The 16377-nt window shown below is 47.2% G+C and overlaps 1 protein-coding gene across 1 annotated transcript; it reads right to left on the bottom strand.

Annotated features, from left to right (window-relative positions):
- Positions 1–4821: 4821 nt before the first annotated feature.
- Positions 4822–15981, bottom strand: LOC121880127. The gene is made up of 3 exons (XM_042387186.1): positions 15955–15981; positions 15238–15333; positions 4822–5007 (listed from the first exon to the last, which is right to left on the bottom strand). Exons 1-3 carry the CDS (start codon positions 15979–15981, stop codon positions 4822–4824), a joined length of 309 nt encoding a protein of 102 aa, XP_042243120.1.
- Between the last annotated feature and the right edge of the window lie 396 nt (positions 15982–16377).

The following is a 16377-nucleotide window of genomic DNA, read 5'->3' as shown; positions in this document are numbered from 1 at the left end:
TCTTATGTTCTTATGGAGGTGACAAAGCCAATATTAGCACATCTGCATCAGTATAGGCTGCTACTAGCTTGTAAACTTAAGAGAATGGGTACCTGCGCAGAAGAGTTCCTTACTGCCTGCGCGGTGTACGGCGTACCTGAGCTAGATTCAGATGGTCTTTCTTCCTGGCCTCACTACTGTAAGTAGACATGTCCAGTCTCTTCTCCTGCTTCAGCTTCTTTGCATTTTGGTCTGTGTCTGTTGTCCTTCACACCATCTGTGCGTTTTTTTTGCAGCAGTTTGCCATGATGTTTTCTTTTCTTAGTTATTTAGGAGGGGGTGTGTTGTTTTGCTAGTTTGGTTGTTTGGGCTTGTGCCGGTACCCTCCTGGTTTCGGCCATTTTCAGGCTTTTTGCTTTTCCCAGTTTACGTGTTTTAGCCCCCCCTTTTTTTGCTTCTTGTATGGTGCTTCACGCCAAGGGCGTCGCTTCCTTGTTTGGTTTTCCTCACATGGATGACACTCTTTTTCCACCCTCTGTGTTTTCTCTCGAGCAGGCCCACGCACCGAGTCGTTATTCGGTTTCGTTTTCTGGTTCTGGGTTAGGTGGCAGAGAGAGATGTCTGTAGTCCCTTCTTCCCTGCTCCATTGTTTTATTTCTCTGGTTTGTTTCTTCATCCCCAGCTCCAGAAGGTGCCCTGCTCGGCCCAGAGGTGTTCAGCCAGGTTCCAACAGCATGGTCACTCCGGTTGTTCAGCCCACGCCCAGTGTGTGGACAATGACAAGTTCGTTTCGAGCCGCTGTACAGTGTGCTCTGAGTGGGTGGCATGGCTTCTCATCGACGCTGCCGGAGATGTGGACACCTCCCACATTTTCTGGCAACAGCTTCGGCATCGCTGGGTGGCAGCCTCCACTTCCGCCAGACACCGGGGCTCCCCCCTCTCCTGGAAAGATTGGATCTCCGTTCTCGGTTGAGGATGTGCCGCCACCGAGGCCCCACGGGTAGAGACCACTCTACCAAGGACCCCAGGCCGAGCCCCCTCCCCCGGCTTCTCAGTTGGCCACCAGGGAGCCCACCTCTCCCTGCCCTGAGTCTTCAGGCTCGCCACAGCTCTCCCCCTTGCCCTTCCGGGAGTCGAGTGCTCACTCTTCCTCTAGTCGCCACCGTCACTTCTCTGGGAGTCTCGCTAGTCCTTCTACAACAGGCACCACCGCCCAAGGTCTCCTAGGACAGCGGCCAAGGGGAAGCGGGCTCGCTGGGAAGAAACGGCGGTCCTCGAACCCAGTGACTCCACCAGGGCCCCAGCTGGGTTGTCCCAGCAGCCCAGAGTGTCCTTAGAGAGGTGGTCCTCACCCCCTCTGGACCTCCACCTTCATCAGCCCTCGCCAGGTGGCTCGACTAGGATGGACTCTTCTCCCTACCGACCTCCTATGGCTAGCTCCCGCCGGGCCAGGCTGCCTTCCACGGTGTCGCCCGGGGAGGACGGCATCTCTACCTCCTCCATCGCTCCGTCTAGGCCTGTCCCTAGCCGCCCAGACGTCGTAGCTGGAGATGCTGGCAACCCCAGGTAGTGCATCCACACCCATCAGGCTTGCCACTGAAGATGTTGGAGGCTCTGTCTTCCTGGTTTCGGGCACAGCAGCTGCAGCAGGCCCTGACCCCCTCCACCCGACATCCTGTGGCATGGAGATCCCGCCCTCGCTCACCCTCCCCGGACCCATTAGTGCTCTTGAAGTCCGGTTACGTGCCGAAGGGGACCGGATCGTCACAGGGGCTGCCTGACTACTCCGACTCGGACCGGGAGTCGGTCTCAGCAACCTCTTCAACACCTACAAGGCCCAGGAATTCGTCAGGAGAAAGTACCTCCCCCCGGGCCAGGAGGCCTTCCATGGCACCGCCGGGGGGACGGCCCCTCTAACTCCTCAATCGCTCCAGACCTGCCCCAGCTGCTGAGACGTTGCAGCCGGAGACGCTGCCCCCCCGGGCAGTGCACCCATCCTCTCAGCCTTGCCGCTGGAGATGTTGGAGGCTCTGTCTTCCTGGTTCCGGGCACAGCAGCTGCAGCAGCAACAGGCCCAGGCCACCTCCAACTAACCTCCTGTGGTATGGGGATCCCACTCGCTCCCCCTCCCCGGATCCTACAGTGTATTCGTAGTCTGGTTCCAAGCCAAGGAGGACCAACTCGGATCAGACCAGGGGCCAGTCTCAGCAACATCTCCAGTCCTTACAAGGCCCAGGCCTTCGTGAGGAGAAGGGAACTTCCCCGCACCTATGGATGCTCCCCTCTCTTTTAAGACACCTGATGACATCATCAGCCAGGGGGCGTACAAGTGGGCTCGGGTTCCATGGGACTGGTTTGTGCACTGGCACCAAGGGAGACTGGCCATTTTATCGAGAGTAAAGCGGGGTGAGGACCTAGTTTTCTCTTCCCGGTTCCGACTTTAGAGGTCCGGCGAAAGGCGGACAACTAGGTTAGGAGTACTTTGAGTTCCGGAGCCGCCGAGAAGGGAAATGTTCCCAGCCCTGTTAGGAACGTCCCCGGTCGCAACCTTGGGCGCCTTCGACTCTCTGGCCTCCTGCTCAGTGCTGTCCACTGTAGGTCCTTACCGAGTGGCAATGCTACAGGACGGTAGGAGGTGTGCCAGAGCAGCCGGCCAGGCCCTCTTTCCATGGGAGAAGGTGGGCCTGGCCCTCCAGTCGATCTGGACGTCGGCAGCTGGAAGGAACAGCTCCCCCATCACCTTCCCCTCTCTGGCCCCTTCAGTCTTATCCCCCTAGGATAACTGGGAGCCAAACAAGTTGGTGGAGTTCCTGTGTGCTCCGAAATTAACCCAGTCCTCTCTCCCATGGCAGGCCTTCTCAGGTAGCCCAAACCACCCTGACCGAGGATGCCATGTAGAGGCAGAAGGTGGCCCTCGCTTTCTTCACTACAGTAGGATTGGAGCAACTCGGCGCCTGGTTGAAGGAACTGGCCGACAGCCCTAACTCCCTCCACCCAGACTTGGCATTATTCCTTCAGTCCTCTGAACTTTACTGACAACCTAGCCTGAGGGCCACTGGTCTTATGCTGTTTGTTTTTCCCATGCTCTTGTTACTATGAAGGTTTTACCAGGACATGAATTAATCTGGTATTTATCTCACCCCAGGTTCCATTCACCTTCCGACCGTCAAAGGACCGCCTACTACAGAAGGCCCTCTTCCTAGTAGCGCTGGCCACTGGCTTCAGGTCCTCCCAGTTCAAGGCATTCACGAGGTTCGACTACTGGACCTCCTTCGCCCAAGGAGATTCTGCAGTGTCCCTGGCACCTTCTCCCACCTCCGGTCGGGATCCTTCGTTAATACCTCTCCGCTATGGCCTATCACACCACCAGCCAGCATCATCTCTTTGTTCATCCTCGGTCGATCCGCCCGCTGTCAGTCAGAGGATTGGCAGACAGGTTATAGAGGAGGCTGACCCTGGGAAGGCCCCACGTCCCTACGATGTACTGGGTGTAGCGGCTCCACTGGCCTTCTTGAGGACCCACTCCTTCTCACAGGTCAGGGAAGGGGGTCAGTGGAAATCGGCCTCCTGTTTCAAAGCAAGATACCTGTCTCACCAGGTGTCAGGCGCATCCTGCATGGCAATGGGTCTCACCCCTCGACCCACAGACAGCGTGCTAGAAAAACAAATTATTGTAGCTTACTCTAAGGATAAATAAATTCAAATGGTCCTTCACATGCTTACTGGTCCCCCTTACATCATAGCACCCTCCTTCCTGTGGAATATAGCAAGTGCACTAGCAAAGCTCACCTCACTAAAATAGGGCTTTGAAGGTTGCTGAAAAAAAATATTTTGGTGAGTGAGCGAAGCTAGTGCATGCACTTATCCCGCCCTTCCTTCGGCTCCATCACCCTGCTATTCCTGATGTAGGTTTTGGAAAGTAATGACCAACTGAATCTAACTCAGGTAAGCCATGCAGTAAGGAGCTATTCTGCATAGGTACCCATTCTCTCAAGTTTACAAGCTAGTAGCAGCCTACACTGATATAGATATGTTAATATTGACCTTGTCACCTCCTAGGATATATTGAAGTCTAATATAGCAAGTGCACTAGCTTCACCCACTCACCAAAAATAGGCTTTTCAGCAAGCTTCAAAGCCCCTATTATGAATAATTTGAAATAATTATAAAAATAACTCATTGTCACATGATGTTGACACTATTGCTGAAAACTGAGTAACTGATCTGAAATTAGCCTACACAGGATCCATTTTGTTCAGACATATTTTCTGGCAGCGCTTGATTTTGCACGAACCTAGCAAACAGTCTACACAGTCCATGAACCTCCCCTGCACTTTCCCTGAGCTTTCGCACTCACCTGAAAATTGAACCCCTACCCAGATTAAAAACTGAGTAACACGATAATAAAAGTAATGCTTACAAACTAGATTAGATTAGGTCAAAGTTAACCCACCATGGCCAATTGGCCATTCCGTTAATTAAGGTTGTCTGGGTATTCATAGGCAAGACCTTACCTAGTGTGCCATTCTAGCCCACCATGCAGTAGATTGGATAATGCAAAAGAAGAATATCAAAGTTTGGAGTTGTTATTTTTTCCTCTAAGTATCCAAGGAGAACTAGAATGGCGATAAATGCATCGGTCAATCAGCTATCGACAACTCGAACTTTCGTCGAAGATGAAGTCAAATGTTATGAGTCTACTCAGGGATCCGTATTAATTGGTGCCATCATACTGCAAGTGTTAAGAGTTGTTTGTGTGTTTTATATACAACTTCCCATTATAGACACACTTTACCAGGTGGCAAAAGGCTCACCACTAGACGATGTGACGAGGGTTTGTACTCACGTGACGTAGTTCTTCCTGAGGGCGGCCCTTTCGCTGCGCAACTTGATGACGTTCTGGTGCTCCTCGGCCAACTGGGCGTGGAGACTGGCGCGCACCTGCGCCAGCTCTGCCTCTGTCGACGCTTCCACCAGCCGCACAATTTCCGCCCCCTCACTGCGCTCCCGTTCCAACTCTACACTTGTCTGACGGTAACATGTCCTTCGTGTGAATTGTTGAAGAAAATCTTAGTTCATCTAAGATGCAGTAAGATTTTTATGCGATACATTATGAGCATTTTTTTCTTTTCTTACTGGATTAGCCTACTAGGGCACAGGTCAATGACCCACATCAGGCCTGGGGGCGAAATAATAATAATAATAGTAATAATAATAATAATAATAATAATAATAATAATAATAATAATAATAATAATAATAATAATAATAATAATAATAATAATAATAATAATAATAATAATAATAATAATAATAATAATAATAATAATAATAATAATAATAATAATAATAATAAATAAATAAATACAAAGCTTAAAAAAAAAGATTGAATCTGAAAATATTCTGGAACAATATCTTGATGTTGTCCAAGAGGTGAGTGAGCTGAGTGCTGACGAGCCATGGATGTGTGATGTTGAAAAAATAAAATAAAATAAATAAATAAATAAAATGAAAATTTATCTGAGAAGTCTGGTAAACATTAAATATATATATTTTCACCCCTGATTTGTTGACGTTTGAATGTTTACAAGCTATGACAGTGGCCACGACTACCAAGGGACCAAATTCAAAATTATTCTCCGCAAAATTTTGTCCCTGTGCTGGTTCTGGCTTCGAGTTATCTTATGCAGGTAATGTCAGTGTAATTTTTATGCTGTTTTGGGCGTTATTTTATACGGTTTGGCCATTACTTTTGTACCGTTTTGGGCCTTATTATTGTACAATCTTCAGAGTTATTTTTCTACTTCAACTTAAATCAACCAATTGAATGAGTTCCTTTATCTCCAGTAAAGATGAAAGTTCGGCATACGATCCGTTGACAGTTTAATTTATGATCTTTGGAAAATGAAGTCTTCTCAGTCCTGGAGAACACAATCAAACAAATACTGCTGTAGAGGGTGGCCTCCTCCTCCTGTCATCGGGGTCCCCAAGTGAGCTTACATGTGGCTCAATGACCGACCCTCCGCCGACGATGGACATAGGGGATTCCCTTTGTCTCCCTGCCCCGTCGCGCCTTCGTCGTCTCGCCTTTCCTCGGGACTTGCCTCTGAGCACACGGACGACCTGGTTCTTCCGTCACTCCTCTCCACTTCAGGACTCAACACTTCGCCTCCGCCGAAGTCCCACAGCCGTGATAGTCACCACACAAATGGACGAGACGGTATGCCTGCTCACTCAGGTGGGCTTTCCTGCTCCCCAGGGGGAGGTGATGCTGAAGTTCACCACCATCACCCCAGACACTCGCCGTACCAAGGTAATGGTTCGCCACGTACCCTGGGAGATCCCTATCGACGATCCTCGCCCTCTTCTGCCACAACTACTGGACATGGAACGCCACATCAATCCGGTCTCCAAACGTCCATCCAACGAACTCATCGGCTGGTGGGTAGGCCCCCTCCCTCCGAAGGTGAATGTAGGACCAATTCACAACTGTCCTCTCGACCGATTTATCGGAACTCCGAAAATCTGTGGTCGTTGCCAATCGTGGAAACAACGCACCTGGGAGTGCACGAGGATGGTCGCCTGCGGTTTCTGTGCAGGTCCTCACGACACAGTGGAATGCAAATCGAAAATTCAGAACAAAATCCCAGTTAATCCACGGTGTGTCAATTGCCATGGCAGTCACCACGCCTGGAATGCCAATTGCCCACAGCGTCCTGGCACTCGCCTGGGGAAAACTTACCTTGTACCACCGCCCTCGTCTCTGACGAAGCCCTTGTCAACCAAACCTCACTCCTATCCACCACCGCCTCTTCCATCCACCAAGGATTTCCCATTGATCTCCTCTCCTCTACCATCCCCCCTATCACCCCTACCACCCATCCTTTCTCCCGTCCCTCCCTCTCCCTACCGTTCTTGGAACAAGATCGTTGCCGGCCCTGCCACACAGTCACCACCACCTCCTGCCCACCCGGACTCCCGCTGTCTCTCACCAGCACCACCACCTCTTACTCAACTGAACCCTCACCGTCCCTCTCCGTCGCTACCACCACCACCTGCCCAGTCGGGCCCTCAGCAATCCTCGCCGCCACCTCCAGCTCCTGTACAGGTACACCAAGTTGGTTCTATGGAAACAATCACTCTCCGTCTGGATCGCCACTCCAAGCAAATCAACCTTCTCTCTGCCCAACTCGACTTGTTTGTGAAAACAATTGCGACATTGCAGAGGCAACAACAACTCATTCAGGACACCCTGACCCAACAGGGGCGCACTTTGCAAGCCCTGATGACCCGCCTCCTTCCTTCTCCCGAGATGGAGGATCCATCCCTCGCTCTCCCACTCCCCCCTTTCCATTTTTCTCAACAGAATTTGGTACCTCCTCTGGAGCCCTGTCTAGCCCCACCGACTCATCTCACACCGGAGGCCGTTCCCTCCTCTTCTTACAATGGAACATCCAGGGACTTAGACCTCGCCGGACAGACCTCGCCCAGTTTGTGCTCTCCCATCAAGTAAATGTTGCTCTGCTTCAGGAAACCATCACAGACGATGTTACTCCACTCCGCCTCTCTGGCTATACTGTTTACACCCTGCCTCGGTACCGTGGGCAGGCTCGTGGCCTCCTCACCCTTGTGCGTAACACCATTCCATCTGTTCGTCTCCCTTCACCTGACTCACATGGACCCCCGTCTGAATTACTTTCTGTCTCCCTTACTCTTGGTGACCGGACCCTTCGTGTAGTCAATGTTCATTTCAAGAGTGATTCTCTGGACCCCCAGGTTCTTCACGACCTCCATGATGGGATTCCCACTATTGTTCTTGGCGACTTTAATGCCCGCCATCCCACTCTTACTCCGGATCATCCCACGCCATGTACCCTTAACGGATCACATCTCTCACAGTTTCTTAATGGGGATGATGATGTTCGTTTTCTTTGTCCTGACGATCCTACTCGCCTCCCCCATAGTTTCCTTGATGTTGGCTTACTATTGAACGGTCATACCTCCTTTCATCCTACCGTCTGCACCGACTATTGAACGGTCATACCTCCTTTCATCCTACCGTCTGCACCGAGCCTGCTCTGTATAGTGACCATCTTGCCGTTACTACCCATCTCAGGCTCTCCTTCTCTGCCCCGACATCAGCTCCTTATCGATCCCCTCGCCTTCGTCTCACACAAGATGCTGTTCCTTCCTTTACCCAATACCTTTCTACCTGGGCGGATTCCTATGTTGTCCCCCAGTCCCTTGACTCTTACAGCGCTGATTTTGTTGATGCCGTGTATGACTCTGTCAATCGTGCTACCCCTCCACGCCCTCCCCGTCACCCCAGAAGTGCCACCAACTACTGGTATCGTATCCCTGCCATGAGACATCTCCGGCAGGTAACCCGTGATCTCCACTCTGCCATACGGAGGTCTCGCTCTCCAGAGGACTGGGAAGACTTCAAAAATTGGTGCTCCTTTGCAACTCAGGAGCGTCGTCGGATTCGTGAGGCGGACTGGCTATCCTTCACGGGGTCTCTATCGTTCCAGTCGTCACCCTCTTATGTATGGAATCGGATTAATGCTATACGGGGTACTCGACGGAGGCCTCCTCCCCACCCTGACCCCGCCTCCCTTGCCTGCTCTTTAATGGAGGACTGGGCACGAGCTTCCTCCCCTGAGGCACTTCCAGATCCAATGCAGGAGGCAGTGCAGGCTCGCATCGATGCGTCTGAGCCTGTTGTTCGTGCTGCTCTTACCTCCCCTGCCCCCACTGATCATCCCATCACACAGTTCGAGCTTGACAGTGCTCGTCGCTCTAGAAAAGACACCTCTCCTGGGGATGATCAGATAACCTACTCCGTCCTCAACGCCTGTACTAATATTCCTAACGGCCCCTTGCTTGCTCTCTACAATATGTCTTATGAACATGGGGTTCTCCCGTCTAACTGGAAAAATGCCACTATTATCCCCATCCCTAAGCCGGGAGATCCTGGGAAATATCGACCCATTAGTCTTACCTCCTGTGTTTGCAAGATGATGGAGAGGGTACTCCATCGTCGCCTTCTTCACACCATAGGCGGCTTCCACAACTCCCTCAATGGTTTCATACAACATCGCAGCACAGCACACTCTATTGCTTCCCTTTATTGCAATCAGACTGCCCGCGTCTCCGTCTTCCTTGATATCAAGGGAGCCTTTGATACGGCTCAGCCTGCCCTCATTTTAGCTGAACTTGCGCGGTTAGGGGTTAAAGAGAGACTTCTTCAATGGATCGCCTCTTACCTCACTGGACGTCAAGCCCGGGTTCGCGTTGAAGGCTCTATACCTCCTGTTCAAGAAATGAACCTCGGCACCCCTCAAGGCGGAGTCCTGAGTCCCACCTTGTTTAACACTCTCATGCACTCCATTGCATCTCTCCCGTGGCCGACAGAAGTTGTCCACTCAGGATATGCCGACGATGTCCTCCTCCAAGCCCCTGACTACCTCAGCATGCAGGAAGCCCTTGATCTGGTCTCCAGAGAGTGTGATTTACTTGGTTTCCTTCTTTCAACTGCGAAAACAAAAGCCATGTGGCTCGGTCGTGTTGTACCTCCACCCCTTCTCTTATCAGGAACGCCCTTGGACTGGGTTAATGAGACAAAATACCTGGGTGTGTATGTAACTCGCACACGTTGTCAAATCCCTGAAGTCCGCTATCTTCGAGACATATGCTTTCGGCCTCTCGCTCCCCTCTCTACCATGTGCAGGGGTTCCCTTGGTGCCACCACCCCTGTACGTCTCACCATGTACAAGTCCTTTGTCCGTTCTTGTGTCGACTACGCCGCCCCTGCCCTCGTCAACATTAGTCGGACTGCTGTCAACCGTCTCGAAGTTATCCAGAGGAAAGCTGCTCGTATCATCCTTGGGGCTCCTCAGTGGACACGCTCTACTTCTCTATATACCGAACTTGGTGTTTCCCCCTTACAGGATCGTGTCCAGGAGTTTTACCTAAAAACTGCCGTTTCCATTCTACGGGATCCTCGGGGCAACTATGTCCAAGCCAACTTGACTCCTGCTGTCCGAGGCCGACCTCCATCTAGAAGACAGTGGCGAGGGTCACTCATCCGAGCCCTTCAGGAACACGACCTCCTGCCTGATATTGTTGTCACCCCTGCTGTTGGTTCGTCCCCTTCTCCCTGGCTGGATTTTCAACCTGAAGTGATTGCCCTCGGTGGACCGCTCCCGAAATCCCACGTGAACCCTGTTATTCTCTGCAAATACCATCTCTCCAGGATCGCCCACTGGTCCCCAGGTAGGGTCGTCCTCTACACTGATGGTTCTGTTGACCCCGCTACAGGTCGGGCCGGGGCTGGTGTCTACATCTCCCGTCCTCATGCCCCTGAGCCTATCAAACTGTCTCTCAGAGTTTCTGACGGGGCATCCTCCACTCAGGCTGAACTAATAGCCCTCCTTGCTGCCCTTCTCGCTGAGGAAGAAGCAGATGGTTTCTGACCCTTGCTTGTCTGCTGCGATTCCAGGTCTGCTCTCGACGGGATCGCATTTGGATCAGGGGAAAATAAGGACCTCATCCTCCGAATACGAGGGTTAACATCCACACTTCAGGATGCAGGCCGTCCTGTGACATTCCTATGGATACCCAGTCATGTTGGAACCTTGGGGAATGAGGCAGCAGATGACCTTACCAAGACTGACTGCAACAAGGCCACACCTGACTACGTTGTTCCTCGAATACTTTTACAGCTTAGGACCCAAATTCGCCGCAAACAGAGAGAAGCTCGGGAAGCAGCCATCCCCCTGGACTCCCCGCCCACCTGGTACGATGTCCTCTGTAAACTTCCTGACCTCTCGTATGTCTATGGGAAAGGGTCGCTGAAAGGGGACGTGATTGCTGCCCGTATCATCATTGGGTATGACTTTGCCTGGGAGATTGGTATCCCCGCATCCCCTGAGGAACGCTCTTGTGCATTATGCAGAAGACCCGACAGGCGCGCCCTTATCCACTACCTCCTAAGATGTCCCCACACACAACGCTTCCGTGACGCCTGCTGGACCACCACTCCACGACCCCCTGACGGAGACACGATGATCCTCCCCATACTGGCCACTGAAACCCGTAGGTATTTGCGGTGCGACATTGTTAAGACCTTCTACTCCCGCCTTAAGACGACTCCCTGCCTCCCAGCCAAACAGTGTTTTAGCACTCACCTGCAACACTTTTTGGAAGCGTTGGTGTTAGATACAGTTTCGTTCAAGATTCTTCGAACACTGCTGGAACAAGCTGGCAGCTCACTATAGTACGTAGTAAAAATTATGAATGAATGTAAAAGTGATCGGTGATTCGTTACTTAGTTCCCCGTTGCTTAATTAATGGTTGAGCTTTGTTGTTTCGTATTATATTATATTTTTCTGCTGGGAAATACTGTTAATTTGATTTAAAACTGAATAGACCAATGGGCCAACCTATATGAATTCATGTTTAGATAATTTAACATAACTAAAAATCGGTAAGTATGTTAAAGAACATCATGCATCGGGCAAAGCTGTGAGCAGGTTGTTTATGAGGCTGCTTGTTAATCATTAATTTATACTGATATTATTTTCAAACGTTTAATCCATTTCGGGTAATTAATCCAGTCGTATTACCGATGACAACCATATTTCTTTCTAAAGACGCTGATTTCATGCAACGCAAACTGCAGTTTTAATTCGCTGTGGGATTAAGCAGATTCATCGGTTCACTACTACCCGTAGTAAGTGTGTGTGTGTGTGTGTGTGTGTGTTTGTGTGTGTGTGTATGTGTGTGTGTGTGTGTGTTTAATAATGGCGTTGTTTAAATGATGGTGTGAATTAGTGTGGTGGCATATGCCTAATACTTTTACAAGCTTTTATCTAGCAATATCATTGTCATTCTAAGAAGTTGAATATTGTAAACGTCAATTGGTATTTCTTTCGTTGAGTGACTATTAGCAACAGCCCCCCCCCCCCCCTAAATCCTTGTTTCGGACTTGTGTAGATGACGTCACTTTTAGTCTGGTGTCTATTAACAATTTATTTTATTCTATATTTTCAAAAATGTGTATGATGTATTATAATTTTTTATCTTATTTATTTATTTATTCATCGATTAGTTTTTATAAATGCCTAATAAAATATAAATATAACGCTGACGTTATTGGCGGGAAGGTGAGGGAGACAGAGGTGTTGTCCGTGCTGACTACCCTTCCACTCCCTCAATTGTAGAAGGACCCTACCAACATGGAATACCACACACATAAAATCACTGAACGTGGAAGAATAATCGGCATGAAAGAGGCTGGGTTTTCACCCACTGAAATTGCACGAGAATTGGGTATTTCTTGGTCAACGGTATATTAATTATTGGATTAATCGATGGGAAGAGGAGGGAAGTTTAAAGGACCACCACAGGACGGGAATGCCGCGCAGAACAACACCTGCACAGGTTGAAGCCATCCAGAATTTCGCTGAGGTCAACCCCTTCAAGACTTCAGTTTCAATGAGAGAGGATCTCCAATTAAATATTTCCCTTTTAACAATCAAGCGAAGACTTCACGAAGGAGGCATTCACCAAAGAACTCCCGCCACCAAGGAGAGGTTAAATGAGCGACATTGCGGGGGCAGGTTACAGTTTGCTCGACGGTATGCTGAAGAAGACCTAGATTTCTGGGGAAGAGAAATATTCACTGACGAAAAAACTTTCTCATCTACCTCTCACGGAAGGTTGCCTTGCTGGAGGAGGAACAACACCCGATATGCTAGACCCGATATTTATGAGGAAGCAAGGAGTGGCCATGTGACTTGCAATGTTTGGGATGGATATAATTGCACAGAGTTGGAAAGCTGACTGACATAGAAGGAAGATTCACAGCTGAACAGTATTTAGAAATACTCAAAATCCCCGCATCCCCTGAGCAACGCTCTTGTGCATTATGCAGAAGACCCGACAGCCGCACCCTTATCCACTACCTCCTAAGATGTCCCCACACACAACGCTTCCGTGATGCCTGCTGGACCACCACTCCACGACCCCCTGACGGAGACACGATGATCCTCCCCATACTGGCCAGATATTATGTAAATAACATTGATTATGTGTTAAAGGAATATCCTTCCTTCCTTAGGCTTTAGTAAGCCCCTTTATAATATTTATGAGGTATATACTTGTCACACTTGCCAGATGCTTCTGGTGTTATTGTACCGGGGTACCTAGTGACAGCACTAGGATCCCGCTTCCTCTATCAAGGAATAAACAATTGAAATTGAAATTGAAAAAAAATACTCAAAGAAGTTATGCTTCCCTCGGTGCGTGCATATGCTTCCCCGTTTCCCGAAAACATTATTTTCATGCACGATGGGTGTACTATCCATACTGCACGGATTGTAACGCGGTGGGTTGCAGAACAAAGAAATTTTCAAGTTTTATACTGGCCAAGTAAGCGTTGTGACATGAACCCTATAGAAAATATTTGGGCCAATAATGTGATCGTGTGGGAGCCAGCGGAAGAGAAAACCAGGGTGCAGCTACAGGAGCATACACACTGTGAGTGGGAGGTGCTGAGGCGGAAACCGCAACTGATACACAATCACGTCACCTCCGTTCCCAAAAGACTGTAGCAAGTAATCGAGAATGAAGGTGGCTGGACTAAATGTTAATGTGTCAGAAATAATATTTCTATGTAATCAACGTTACATACTGAATGGACATCGATATTCATTTTTTCTGTTAACTGAAATAAATATAAATTTCATGAATATATGTCAAATTGTATAATAAATGTAAAGAAAGCAGTCCTCTTCTAATATCCTCACTTGTGCAGTATGTATACAAGATGATTTAAGTCAAACAAATCATAACATTATACTTATAATTATTATGAAAGAGTACAGTATCATATATGATAAATATATTGCATGTGAGAGGGAGACGGAGACAAAGAAACAACTGTAAAACGACACAATTCATACAATACTGTATGTAATGGTTCGATCACAGCTGTTCGATCCGGCTCTGCAAGGCACTTGTGATGAGGAAATTGATCTTTCATATTTCAATCTCATAATCTTATATTTAATAAGTTTATGTCATGCCGTTCACAATATATTTATGTATTATTATTAGAAAACGTTTACTGTAATAATTGTATTTGTATATATTTTCTCTTTTCATTTATTAATAAGAAATGGGAAGAAATCCTTGCCAATATACCAAACTATGTTACGTTACCTCACAATTTTTTCATAACTTACAATAATGATCCAACACTCACGCACACTTGCATAGACACTTGCACATCCGCACGCGCTCGTGAAGAAAGTAGATTTCAAGATTAATTAGTTAAATCTCGGACTGAAGGTGTAGCTAATGGGGAGCATGTGTATTGTATCCCTGTAGACCTTTCAACTGCCATTATGATTGTCATCCGAGTAGACTTCGCTTATTATATATTTCAAATGACATTTCTTTCGATTGATTGCTTGCACGCACACACACACTTAATACAGGTAGCAGTGAACCGATGATTCTGCTTAATCCCACAGCGAATTAAAACAGCAGTTTGTGTTGCATGAAATCAGCGTCTTTAGAAAGAAATCTGTTTAGCATCGGTAATACGACTGGATTAATTACCCGAAAGGGATTAAGCGTTTGAAGATAATATTAGTATAAATTAATGATAAACAAGCAGCCCCATAAACAACCTGCTCACAGCTATGCCCGATGCATGATGTTCTTTAACACACTTACCGATTTTTACTTATGTTAAATTATCTAAACATAAATTCATATAGGTTGGCCCATTGCTCTATCCATTTTTAAATCAAATTAACAGTATATACCAGCAGAAAAGTATAATATAATACGAGACAACAAAGCCCAACCATTAATTAAGCAACGGAGAACTAAATAACCAATCACCGATCACTTTTACATTCATTCATAATTTTTACGACGTAAACAAACGGCCTTGAGGCGCCAGATGTCTCCAGCAGTGTTCGAAGAATCTTGAACGAGACTGTACGGAGTGTGAATTTTTAGTTACAAGGAAAAATGGAAAGGCGGCATCCTTAATTCATAATTTATGTAATATGCAGACACTTTAAATAGATATTTTGATAATGCGAAATTCTTCTTAAAGAGGCTATTACTTCACCAAAATAACACATTTTCGTATGCTTGAATCTTATTACATTTGCAGTTAGGAATTACATTATCACAGTGACATTAAGTAGCTTTCACATCTATAGGTAGGCGTCTTACCTTTTCTAGGTCCGTCTTGAGCTGCTGCACGACAGACTCCTGCTCGTCCAGGCGCTGTTGTAGCTCCTTCCTTGTCCGCTGCACTGCCTCCTCTACCTGCCTGTGAGCACCAAAGTCTGTTATTATCTAGGGGTAGCTGATCTGTGTCTGTGAACATCAAAGTTTGTTAATATCTTGGGAGCAACCGTTTTGTTAGATTCTGAAAGCATATACCTTGTTGGGGTGTTTGGGGGTGACCGGCCTGTTAGTGTCTACATCACAGTAATATCTTAGAACTGTATCTAGAGAACCACAGTGTTATATTTTGGGCAGCAGAGCTGTCTGATCAAGTATGTTTAGGCTGTCGGAAGGAAATATTATTAAAAAAATAAAATAAAAAAATACATATATATATATATATATATATATATATATATATATATATATATATATATATATATATATATATATATATATATATATATATATATATATATATATATATATAACTATATATATATATACAGTATATATACTGATAACCACAAGGAAAAAGAAAACACTCCGTGTTTTCTTTTTCCTTGTGGTTATCAGTATATACCTGGATCACGCGCACCTACAGTGATTTATTTGCATATATATATATATATATATATATATATATATATATATATATATATATATATATATATATATATATATATATATATATATATATATATATAAACGTTCCAGTACTGTATCAATTTTTCTGTATCTATTCATTGATTTACGTTATAAAAATATAGAATATCAAAACTACTTGAATAAATACGATGTTCACCTGTTCAGAGTCAGCTGCATCTCCTTAAGCTGGGCCTCGAGCTTGTCCTGTTTGGAGTACTCGTAGAGGAGTTTCTTTCTAAGCTCCTTCTGGTGGTCGGCCAGGACGCCCTGGTGCTCATAGGTCAGCTGTGACAGTGCCATCTTTTGGCTCTCCTTCAGACTCTCTCGCTCCTGCTCCAGTGTCTGGGAGGAGTGGAAAAGTGTTCGTGATAATGTGTACTATTACTACAGGAAGGTGTTAGTGAATACTGTGTAAAACTACTACTACAGAAAGGTGTGAGTGATAATGTGTACTATTACTACAGGAAGGTGTTAGTGAATACTGTGTCAAACTAC

This window comes from Homarus americanus, unplaced genomic scaffold (assembly GCF_018991925.1).
Source record: "Homarus americanus isolate GMGI-L3 unplaced genomic scaffold, GMGI_Hamer_2.0 scaffold30108, whole genome shotgun sequence".
Taxonomy (NCBI): Eukaryota; Metazoa; Arthropoda; class Malacostraca; order Decapoda; family Nephropidae; genus Homarus; species Homarus americanus.
Note: the sequence above shows the minus strand (reverse complement) of the source record. Positions and strands in the feature narration are given on the sequence as shown.